We start from the raw sequence: 12881 nt of genomic DNA on the forward strand, positions 1-12881 counted from the left end.
AACGCGTCATGCTTTTATCAGCCAAGCATCGGCTGGTGTTGCAGACTAGACAATGGAGAAACAGCTAGTCCCTCAGGACCGGCCAATTCTCCTCCAAAATATTTTTGTTTATATTAGCAGATGCTGGTGGTGGAAGAAGCTGCAAGTGGGTGGAAAGCAGAGAGAGATCCTGTAATCTCTTATGCAGCGATCCTAAACTCTGTTGCGAGGCCAGACCTCAACATGAAGAGTGAAATAGATGTGAAATCCAGTTCAACTCCTGATTGGAACCAAGATCTGGCCTAGTCACCTTAGCTGCCTGACATGGGGAGGATTACGCCTTTTGGGGATAAATATTACCTATCTCAGCCACTGTGTTCTTTTAAACACAATTTAAAACATGAGACAAGTGAAGAAGCAGGAAAAATGTGACTCATAACCAAGAAGAAAAAGAGACTAGATAACAAAATGGTTGGAATTAACAGATAAGGACTTAAAAATAATGATTATGAATATGCTAAAGAATTTAAGAGAAAATGTACAAAATAGATGAAGAAATGGAGAATTTCATCAGACTAATTAAAAACTCTAAAAAAGGAAGCAAATAGATATTATAGAACTGATAAGCACAATAACTGGAATGACTGATTCATTGGAGGGGCTTAATGGTTAACTGGACACAATAGAAAAGACTCGTAAACCCAAGGATGAGACAGTTTAAAATATTGAGAACAAAACAGCAAGTGAAAAATCAGTAACAGAAAACAAACCCTAGGCATTAGTTATATTTATAATTCCAAATGGTCTGATAAACATGGAATTGCAGCCTGAAAAAAAAAGAAAGAATAGAGTAGGATTGTGAGAGATGCTAGATGAGAATTTTCAAAGCTGGTTAAAAGACATTAATTCAACACAGAGTTACCCCAACCAGGATAACAGACAGAAAGCAATTTATAGGCCAAACTGCTGGAAACCAGAGCCAAAATATAAAGGCAATGGCATGTTTGAAGAACTAAAAGGAAAAAAAAAAGGTAAAAACTGGTAACTTAGATGCCTATATTCATGGAAAATATTTCTAAAATAAAGGTGAAACAATGGCATTTCCAGATAAACAAAAGCTGAGAAAACAAATGCTGAATTATAAGAAATATTAAAGGAGGTTCTTCAGGAAGGATGATCAGAGGGATAAATATGAAGGAAAATATAAAACAATATAGTTTTAAATTTCTTTAAAAAGACAATTGGCCATCTGAGCAAGTAGAGCAATATATTGTGGGATTATTATATATAAAGGAAAAATATGACAATAATAATAATACAAAAAACAGGAGAATTAAATAGAATTATACTAAGTCCATTAAATGTTTCATGAAGTTGTATAATACTCATGATAAAGTGTGATGAATTAATCATTTATACTGTATCTAGAGTAACCACTTGAAAATAATACAAAATGGTGAAACTAAATAGCAATATGGGTAGTGAAATAGAATACAAAATCAAACAAACAAAAACACAAAGCCTCCATGTCCAAATAAGGAAATGAAGAATAGAAGGGGAAAAACAGGAAAAAATAAAAGAATTAAGTCTAGGAATACCTCATGTAATGTATGGCAAAGGGAATACAGTTAATAATATCGTAGTAACTGTGTATGGTGACAGCTGGTACCTACACTGATCAGAGTGAACATTTCATCACGTATAAAACTGTTGAGTTACTACTATATTGCATACCTAATATAAATTTTTTTTTTTGACGGGGCACCCAGATGTGAACCAGGGACCTGTTGATGTGAAGTCAAATGCTCTACCCCTGAGCTACACCCCTGCCTAATATAAATTTGAAACTAATATATTGTGTATGAACTAGTCTTCAATAAAACAAGAATATTTATGTAATCATAGTAAATGCAAGATGTATTCAACAGTCCAATTAAATCTAGGTTTAAAAAAAAAGACCCAACTCTATGCTATTTACAAGAGACATGCTTTCAATATAAAGATATAGAATAAAAGTAAAATGATGAAAAAGATACGTTGCAAGCATTAATCATAAGAAAGCCAGCCTGTCTACACTGGTGTCAGGAAAACTAAACTTTAAAGCATCACCAGTGATAAAGATGGATATTTCACAATGATAAAATGGTCATTAACAAAGCCCAAAGTTAGTTCATTGCTTAACTTAATAGGCTTGATAAATCTTTTTCTGCATATAATTTCTGAACGTTTATGAACTCCTGTGTGTTTATGGACCTCTATTTAAAATCTTTTTTCAAATTTACATTATTTTTAAGTTCAAAAATTTTCCTTTCAATTACATGACCCTCTCAGTTCTTGAAACCATTCTTATGATTACGTACTTGACTCTCACAAGTCATTTTTACCTGAAATTGCACCTTCTGATTGATGTCTGACACACGGAACTGCTTCAGGAAGCGCTCGTCCTCACTCCAGAAGAGACGGATGTCAGGAATGTCATAGAGGATCATGGCCAGCCTTTCTAACCCTAGGCCAAAGGCCCAACCGATCCGATCTTGAGCACCAGCTATAATTAAGAAGCATAACAAAACAATTTATTTCAAAAGTATAAATTATGTACCACTTCCTGATAACTAACTGATAATCATGGTTGAGTGCCTACTAGTAGCAAGGTCCTGGGCAGGGGCTATAGAGACATCAAAGAAGATGGCCAACTTTATATTTTTCATGTCCCCCACATTCCTTATTTTCCTCACAATGACTTACTGCCTCTAATACTGCCTTTCATTTCTGATTAAATTCCAGGCTCTTTAAAGTCCTGGTTTGTGCCTCTGAGATAAATTTTTCTATAATCGTTATTTGCCCTTATTCAAACACTGAGCCTACTATGTTCAGGTTACAGAGGGAAGAGAAAAGACAGTCTCTGTCCCAAAGCGGCTTACTAGATAGTCAGGTATGGTCAAAACAAGCCAGCGTGGACTGTTTGTATTCACGAAGTGTGTGGCAGCCCTTATGAATCCTCAATTGTATTAAAGCACAACTCTGGCTCTTAGTAAGAGCTACTGCAATCAAACACAGAGCAAGCAAGCCAAGGGGAAATGCGTATCCAGTACCATTCACGCCTAAGGTCAAGTGTGTTGTTCGATTGTGGCAACGCCATGAGTTCTAAGGGTCTAGTTCACATCCACAAAGCAGAGAGAGGGACAGAAGATATAAACTGCTGTATGAAGAAGGCAAGGGAGCGATTCACACCACTAGAAAAGCTTATGAAAAGCACTCATGAAAGGAACATAATTTCAATGGGCACTAATGGATGTGGAGGCTCCTGGGTAGGCTTAGATGGCCTCCAGATCCTACCCAGTGAATGACTTGAGTCAATCACTCCCTTTGTGAAGAGAATGGGATTTCACTCCTGTAATCAGGCTACTTTATATAAGAATCCATCTTAGCAAACTGGAGAAATTCTCCTGCTAGCTTAGGAGAACTGAACTGACATGAAGTGAGAGGTCCCATGGCTAGGATCTGAGGAGGCCCCAAGGAGCTGAGGGTGGTCCTGGTTTCTACCTGTTGGGACCTGGAGCATGGGGCCCATCCAATCTCCAGACTCCTGTGGCAAGGGGACTGTGACATAATAAATCTATGTTGTTTTAGGCTACTAAGTATGAGGTTAATTTGTTACCCAGCAAAAGGAAACTAATATGAACCCAAAATGTGGAGAAAGGTGAAAGGAAACAGCCGGCTGAAAGAATCTTCAATGGCAAAGGCAGGGAGTGCAGCAGAGCAGATCTAAGAGTGGGTTCTGGAAACATGGATGATGCACAGTTGAGGCAAGTAAGACTGCGGAGAGGATACGTTTCTGGCTAGATGCTGCCACCACCATCACTTCTAAATAAAACAAGGATAAACATTTAAGAGAAGCCATACACAAGTGAGCCTCATCAAATGGTCTGTTTAAAAGACAGATGAATTAAAGTATTCAAACTGTGATCACAAAAGGAAAGACAGAGAGAATGACTCATAGTGGGAGGGAAGGTGTGCCTGAAAGAAAAGCGGCTGACACAGAGTGAACCTGAGCTCCTGAGTGGGAATGAACAGTCAGGTGGGGGGCGGGAAGGGAGGGATTCAACCACACAAACCACGGGGTCAAGGAAAAGTGCACACAACTCCTGACCAAGTGGCCAGCTGCCTGAGACAGCAGTGAAGAAAAAGGCAAAATAATCTACATGGATGCTTGAGACCTTAGAAGGGCTGGTGATTGATTAAGGACATGAGAAGTAATATCACCGTGTAATATATGTAACAATATATACTGTTGTTGTCTCTAACAAAAGATTTCTGTGAATGACTCTGCCCAGTTGTGATGATACGGTTCCAGCACAGCATACATCGTGTCCAGTATCCCCATTCACTGCTGGTTAAGCTATATATTTTTACAGCAATAGGGAAAACAACAGGGGCAGGGCAATCTATGTAAAAATTCATAAAAATGCTCAGACTCTTTATGTGTATGATTCTAGGCAGGAATTTATCCTTCAGAAACAATTCAACAGAAGAAAAAAGAGAAATGAAGGAAGATACTCAGAGCAGTATCTCTTACAAGATAAACAACCTAAGTGCTCCAAAGTAGGGACTGGCTTAAAACTCAGTACATTTTAAGGCAGTCACTAGAAATTATAATTATACAAATAAATGTTTATTAAATGACACATTGTAAGAAATTGTGAAATATATCTACAATAAAATGAAAATGTGCTATGATAGTACTATTCAAAATAGGTACAAATGAGGGTTATAATGTGACAAAAGGAAAATAAAAATATGATTTTCAAGAATTTTAGTGGGTAATAGTTTTAAAACGAGTTTAAAATACTTTTCTGTAACTGCTATATAGTCTTTTCAAATAAAAAATAATAATGATAAGTAGGCATGTTAATGTTTCTTTGTGATTTAGGCTTTTTCCTTTATTTTTACATCTCTTAGATTTTATTATCAGATTTGTAGATAATTAATCAGATTGCAGATAATCTAGAGCCCAATATCTATAACTGAATGAGCTGTAGATTTAGGGTTCCTGATTTTATTTGACATCAAACACAATTTTTTAGTATCTTAGCTTTTGTTCCTCAGTTGCTTCCCCACACCCCAAAACTTTTTCTAAAGCAAGAATAACAAAAAGCTCCTAAAAGTACGTAAGAAAAAGAGCAACAATCAGATTTTTTAAATGGGCAAAGAACATGAAGACATTCATAGGAAAGGCAGAAAATGATCTTTAAGCAAATGGAAAGCTTACTGAAGAAAAACACAAGGTAAAAATGCACCAAGTTACTGCTTTTTACTTAACCAGATGAGCAAAAATAAATGCATTTGAAGGCATATGTGATAGGAAAGCCAAGGGAAAACGAGCACCGTCCTACACTGCTGAGAGAGCCACAACTGGGGAGGTTAACCTTGTGGCCTAAGGAGAATCACAGAGCAGTTGCTATCAAAATTACAGATGCATATACCATCTTGTTACTGTCACTATGACAATGCATCCTACTGACATCCTTATGAATGTGTAAGGCCACTTATTACATTATTGCTTATAATAGTTAAAGACAATAAACAACCTAGATGTCTATCAGTAGGAACTGGTTAAATAAACTGTATTATGTCCTTATAAATGGGATATTATTTAAAGTCTGATTTAAAAAACTAAAAGCAGCAGCTGCTTGCTTCTTTTTGGGAGGAGAGAGGGCTGGGTAGGTGGAAGAGAACGGGGCAAACAGAAGACAAAGGAGGGGAGGCTTTATACTAACTGCAATTTTATACAAATTGTGACAGGAAATATTTCAGGTAATAGTTTTCATGACTACATAAAATACAGTTATTTCTTTTCTGGTTATTTTTAAGAGGTTATAAGAACAATAGGTATTCCTCTTGTCACACTGGCCCCAAACTTTCAGGAAAATCATATGATTAGTAAAAATGAATCTCTATGTTCTCCTTATAGCCTGAATTGGCCTCTTTCCTTCTGTGAGAGCCAAAACCTTTCCAAGCCTGGAAAATAAGTCATTATTTGTGAGGGGTTTCAAAAAACAACCATGAATTCCTTAATATCCTCTCCCTATCCCCTGAATCTCAGTGGGCTGTGAGGGCTTCAACCCATTGAGTATGGGGGAAACAATGCTCTGTGACTTCCTAGGCTACATTAGAAACGCCACACAATTAATGCCTGGTTTTCTGAGGAATGCCTGCTCCTCAGACACTCTCAAGATTCTCCCTCCAGAACATTCTCATTTGGGCCGCAGCTGCCTTGCTCTGAGAAGGCAGTAACATGGAGAGGCCACGTGTGGGCACGGCAATGGACAGTGCAGGATGAACCCAGCTTTCAAGCCGTCCAAGCCCTGACGGCAGGCGTGGGAGTAAAATGGATTCACAAGGCTGCAGGCCCCAGCTCTTTGAATCACCCCAGTTATTACGTCCGTCCAGCCAAGGCTCCAGACACCGGGGGTGAGAAACAAACCATCCCCACATGTATTGTCCAAATTTGTAATCACAGAGTAATAAAGTGATGGCTCTCATATGCCATTAGAGTGGTTTGTTATTCAGTAAGCGATAACCATAACATTGCCTTGTTAAATGATCGACATTTTGCTTTTTATTACAAATATTTCCCATTGTAGTAAAACTAAGGTTAACTAAACTACTCTTACAAGATATGTTTCAGATATAAGAATGAAGCAAATAAAGACTAGGTAGGATTTCAAGTGGGAGAGACCAGAAGCTTAAAATAAGAGCTTAAAGTAAAATGAATCCAAACTATATCAGCACCTAATATATGCCATAATACCAATTAGGTAATAATACCATTCAACTTTCCCCAGGCTATGCCACCCCATGCTGTTCACTGCATTGCTCATCCTACAAGCAAAGCTATCCTAAGCCACCTGACACCCCTTCTCCAAATCAACTATCACTTTTCATTCATTTCTCCACCTTGGTAAATGGGATCATCATCCAACTACCCACTGAAGGCAGAAACCTGGGAGTGAATTTTAACTCTGAAATAGTACTACCACATTTCAAATACAGACCTTTCAATTATATCTCAGAATTTCTCCCCAAACCATCCTTTCATTCTAGTCCTACTATCACCACAGATTTTCATCTTCAACAAACATTTCTTACCTGGACTGTTCCAAGAAACACCCAAATAGTCACTGTCTGCCTCCCTGCCCAGTCCATCTGTGAGAGTACCACCAGTTTTCTTTCTAAAACATAAATCCAGACACTGTCACCGTAGATGCATGTGCATAACTCACCTCAAGAGACATATCTGACATTCTGTACATATTTTTATTTTGCATTTATTGTCTCTCTGTAAAAAAAACACCATGAAATTGTTTTACAGATTCTCCATTCACTCTAGCTGAACTTGAACACTCATGGAACCACAAGATTAGATGTGCAAGATGAACTGGAAAAATGTTTCATTGTAAATTAAATTCTACCATCTTTTGTTATCATTTAGCATCAAGGCAATTGTACAGATAAATTCAAATACAAATACTCAGCTATAAATTACAGATAGATTGAGAAGCACTGGTCTTCAGTGAAGAACTTAAAAATAATTCCAACACATCAAAGGCTGTTAATTTTGTCACATATAAAATTATATACATGATACTGCTCAGTAACAGAATTTACATGCTTTTCAAGTACAGAAGGATCACTCACCAACAGAGATCATATTCTGGAACACAAAACAAATCTCGACATATTTAAAAGAATTGAAATATCCTACATCCAAAGTGAAAATAAATTGGAAATCACCTGTATATCCTAAAAATCCCCCAAATACTAGGAAATTAAGCAACAGGTTTTTAAATAGCCTATAAATCAAAGACAAGATCACAAGATAAATTAGAAACATACATTGAAATGTACGAAAGTAAGAATCAATACATAAAAATGTGTGGAATGCATCTAAAGTTGTGATACGAAAGAAACCTATAGTATTAAATGTATATATTAGAGAAGAAGAAAGGTCCTGAATGAATGACCTAAGCCTCTACCTTAAAAAACCAAAAAAAGAGAGGCAGAGCCAAGATGGCGGCATGAGTAGAGCAGCAGAAATCTCCTCCCAAAACCACATTTATCTATGAAATTATAAAAAAGACAACTCTTCCTAAAATAGAGATCAGACGACACAGGACAACATCCAGACCACATCCACACCTGCGAGAATCCAGCGACTCGTAAAGGGGGTAAGATACAAGCCCCGGCCCGGCAGGACTCGAGCGACACTCCTCCCAGCCCCCAGCGGGAGGAGAGGAGTCAGCAGGGAGGGAGCCCAGGACTGCTGAACACCCAGCCCCGGATTCTGCACCAGAGCACAGACACAGTGCATGCGTGGGGTCCTGGATACTAGGGAAACAGGGCGGCAGGACTGGTGAGCGGGTGCATGAGGCTGACACTGGAGAAAAAAGAAATGGGAGTGGCTTTTTTTGTTTTTTTGCGAGTGTTTTTGGAAGCCTTAAAGGGACAGGGACCCCAATACTAGGGAAACAGTGCAGCAAGACTGGTGAGCAGGAGCCTGAGACCGGCACCTGAGGACAAAGAAAATCGTGCATTTTTCCTTTTTAAAAAAAAATTTTTTATTTTAATTTTTTTTCTTTTGTTGTTGCTGTTGTTGTTTTGGTTTGGGGAGTGCTTTTTGGAAGACTTAAAGGGGCAGGACAGGACACTTAGCCCAGAGGAAGGGAATCTGGGGATCTCTGAGCACTCTAAACCCTGGGCAGCAGGGAGCACAGAGGCCCCTTACTGAGATAAATAGCCTCCCGGCCGCTCCCCCTCCAACGGGGCTCCGCCATTTTGGAGGAGCAGCCCCAGCCAGGCCATGCCCACGGCAACAGCAGAGATAAACTCCATAGCAACTGGGCAGGAAGCAGAAGCCCTGTCTGCGCACAGCTGACAAGCATATGCCACTAGAGGTCGCTATTCTCCCAGGAGAAGAAGGACACAAACCAACAAGAAGGAAAGCTCTTCCAGCCATCACTCGTACCAGCTCTGCAAACTATCTGTATCACCATGAAAAGGCAAAACTACAGGCAGACAAAGATCACAGAGACAACACCTGAGAGGGAGACAGACCTAACCAGTCTTCCTGAAAAAGAATTCAAAATAAAAATCAAGAACACGCTGATGGAGATGCAGAGAAAAATGCAAGAGCAATGGGATGAGATGCAGAGAAAACTGCAAGAGCAATGGGATGAAGTCAGGAGGGAGATCACAGATGTCAGGAAGGAGATCACAGAAGTGAAACAAACCCTGGAAGGATTTATACGCAGAATGGATAAGATGCAAGAGGCCATTGAAGGAATAGAAACCAGAGAACAGAAACGTACAGAAGCTGACATAGAGATAAAAGGATCTCCAGGAATGAAACACTACTAAGAGAACTATGTGGCCAATCCAAAAGGAATAATATTCGTATTATAGGGGTACCAGAACAAGAAGAGAGAGGAAAAGGGATAGAAAGTCTCTTTAAAGAAATAATTGCTGAAAACTTCCCCAAACTGGGGGAGGAAATAATCGAACAGACCACAGAAATACACAGAACCCCCAACAGAAAGGATCCAAGGAGGACAACCCCAAGACACATAATAATTAAAATGGCAAGGATCAAGGACAAGGAAAGAGTTTTAAAGGCAAGTAGAGAGAAAAAGGTCAACTACAAAGGAAAACCCATCAGGCTAACATCAGACTTCTCGACAGAAACCCTACAGGCCAGAAGAGAATGGCATGATATATTTAATGCAATGAAACAGAAGGGACTTGAACCAAGGATACTGTATCCAGCATGACTATAATTTAAATATGATGGCAGGATTAAACAATTCCCAGACAAGCAAAAGCTGAGGGAATTTGCTTCCCACAAACCACCTCTACAGGGCATCTTAAAGGGACTGCTCTAGATGGGAGCACTCCTAAAAAGAGCACAGAACAAAACACACAATATATGAAGAATGGAGGAGGAGGAATAAGAAGGGAGAGAACAAAAGAATCTCCAGACAGTGTATATAACAGCTCAATAAGCGAGCTAAGTTAGGAAGTAAGATACGAAAGAGGCTAACCTTGAACCTTTGGTAACCATGAATCTAAAGCCTGCAATGGCAATAAGTACATATCTCCCAATAGTCACCGTGAATGTAAATGGACTTAATGAACCAATCAAAAGACACAGAGTGATAGAATGGATAAAAAAGCAAGACCCATCAATATGCTGCTTACAAGAAACTCACCTCAAACCCAAAGGCATGCACAGACTAAAAGTCAAGGGATGGAAAAACATATTTCAGGCAAACAACAGTGAGAAGAAAGCAGGGGTGCAGTACTAATATCAGACAAAATAGACTTCAAAACAAAGAAAGTAACAAGAGATAAAGAAGGACACTACATAAAGACAAAGGGCTCAGTCCAACAAGAGGATATAACCATTCTAAATATATATGCACCCAACATAGGAGCACCAGCATATGTGAAACAAATACTAACAGAACTAAAGAGGGAAATAAACTGCAATGCATTCATTTTAGGAGACTTCAACACACCACTCACCCGAAAGGATAGATCCACCGGGCAGAAAATAAGTAAGGACACACAGGCACTGAACAACACACTAGAACAGATGGACCTAATAGACATCTATAGAACTCTACATCCAAAAGCAACAGGATATACATTCTTCTCAAGTGCACATGGAACATTCTCCAGAATAGACCAGATAGTAGCTCACAAAAAGAGCCTCAGTAAATTCCAAAATATTGAAATTCTACCAACCAATTTTTCAGACCACAAAGGTATAAAACTAGAAATAAATTCTACAAAGAAAACAAAAAGGCTCACAAACACATGGAGGCTCAACAGCATGCTTCTAAATAATCAATGGATCAATGAACAAATCAAAATAGAGATCAAGGAATATATAGAAACAAATGACAACAACAACACAAAGCCGCAACTTCTGTGGGATGCAGCGAAAGCAGTCTTAAGAGGAAAGTATATAGCGATCCAGGCACACTTGAAGAAGGAAGAAAAATCCCAAATGAGTAGTCTAACATCACAATTATCGAAACTGGAAAAAGAAGAACAAATGAGGCCTAAAGATGGCAGAAGGAGGGACATAATAAAGATCGAGAAGAAATAAACTAAATTGAGAAGAATAAAACAATAGCAAAAATCAACAAAACCAAGAGCTGGTTCTTTGAGAAAATAAACAAAATAGATAAGCCTCTAGCCAAACTTATTAAGAGAAAAAGAGAATCAACACAAATCAACAGCATCAGAAATGAGAACAGAATAATCACGACAGACTCCACAGAAATACAAAGAATTATTAAAGACTACTATGAAAACCTATATGCCAACAAGCTGGAAAACCTAGAAGAAATGGACAAATTCCTAGAAAAATACAACCTCCCAAGACTGACCAAGGAAGAAACACAAAAGTTAAACAAACCAATTAGAGCAAAGAAATTGAAATGGTAATCAAATACTACCCAAGAACAAAACCCTGGGGCCGGACGGATTTACCTCAGAATTTTGTCAGACACACAGAGAAGACATAATACCCATTCTCCTTAAAGTGTTCCAAAAAATAGAAGAGGAGGGAATACTCCCAAACTCATTCTATGAAGCCAACATCACCCTAATACCAAAACCAGGCAAAGACCCCACCAAAAAGAAAACTCAATAAAATATTAGTAAACAGAATTCAACAGTATATCAAAAGGATCATACACCATGACCAAGTGGGATTCATCCCAGGGATGCAAGGATGGTACAACATTCGAAAATCCATCAACATCATCCACCACATCAACAAAAAGAAAGACAAAAACCACATGATCATCTCCATAGATGCTGAAAAAGCATTTGACAAAATTCAACATCCATTCATGATAAAAACTCTCAGCAAAATGGGAATAGATGGCAAGTACCTCAACATAATAAAGGCCATCTATGATAAACCCACAGCCAGCATTATACTGAACAGCGAGAAGCTGAAAGCATTTCCGCTCAGTTCAGGAACTAGACAGGGATGCCCACTTTCCCCACTGTTATTTAACATAGTACTGGAGGTCCTAGCCATAGCAATACGACAAAACAAAGAAATACAAGGAATCCAGATTGGTAAAGAAGAAGTTAAACTGTCACTATTTGCGGAAGATATGATATTGTACATAAAAAACCCTACAGACTCCACTCCAAAACTACAAGAACTGATATCGGAATACAGCAAAGTTGCAGGATACAAAATTAACATACAGAAATCTGTAGCTTTCCTATACACTAACAATGAACCAACAGAAAGAGAAATCAGAAAAACAATTCCATTCACCATTGCATCAAAAAGAATAAAATACCTAGGAACAAACCTAACCAAAGAAGTGAAAGACTTATACTCTGAAAACTACAAGGCACTCCTAAGAGAAATTAAAGGGGACACTAACAAATGGAAACTCATCCCATGCTCATGGCTAGGAAGAATTAATATCGTCAAAATGGCCATCCTGCCCAAAGCAATATACAGATTTGATGCAATCCCTCTCAAATTACCTGCAACATTCTTCAATGAACTGGAGCAAAAAATTCAAAAATTCATATGGAAACACCAAAGACCCCGAATAGCCAAAGCAATCCTGAAAAAGAAGAATAAAGTAGGGGGGATCTCACTCCCCAACTTCAAGCTCTACTACAAAGCCATAGTAATCAAGACAATTTGGTACTGGCACAAGAACAGAGCCACAGACCAGTGGAACAGATTAGAGACTCCAGAAATTAACCCAAACATATATGGTCAATTAATATTTGATAAAGGAGCCATGGACATATAATGGGGAAATGACAGTCTCTTCAACAGATGGTGCTCGTAAAAC

The 12881-nt window shown here is 38.5% G+C and overlaps 1 protein-coding gene across 10 annotated transcripts in view; it reads right to left on the reverse strand.

Moving 5' to 3' along the window:
* FARS2 (phenylalanyl-tRNA synthetase 2, mitochondrial) overlaps positions 1–12881 on the reverse strand; it is a 550900-nt gene that overhangs the window by 197385 nt on the left and 340634 nt on the right. For all 10 annotated transcript variants that reach the window (XM_073224696.1, XM_036998357.2, XM_073224690.1 and 7 more), the window contains one exon: positions 2364–2524. In XM_073224696.1, the coding sequence (XP_073080797.1) occupies positions 2364–2524 (161 nt within the window). The remainder of the gene's footprint in view (positions 1–2363; positions 2525–12881) is intronic.

Source organism: Manis javanica, chromosome 16, assembly GCF_040802235.1.
Source record: "Manis javanica isolate MJ-LG chromosome 16, MJ_LKY, whole genome shotgun sequence".
In the NCBI taxonomy this organism is placed as follows: Eukaryota; Metazoa; Chordata; class Mammalia; order Pholidota; family Manidae; genus Manis; species Manis javanica.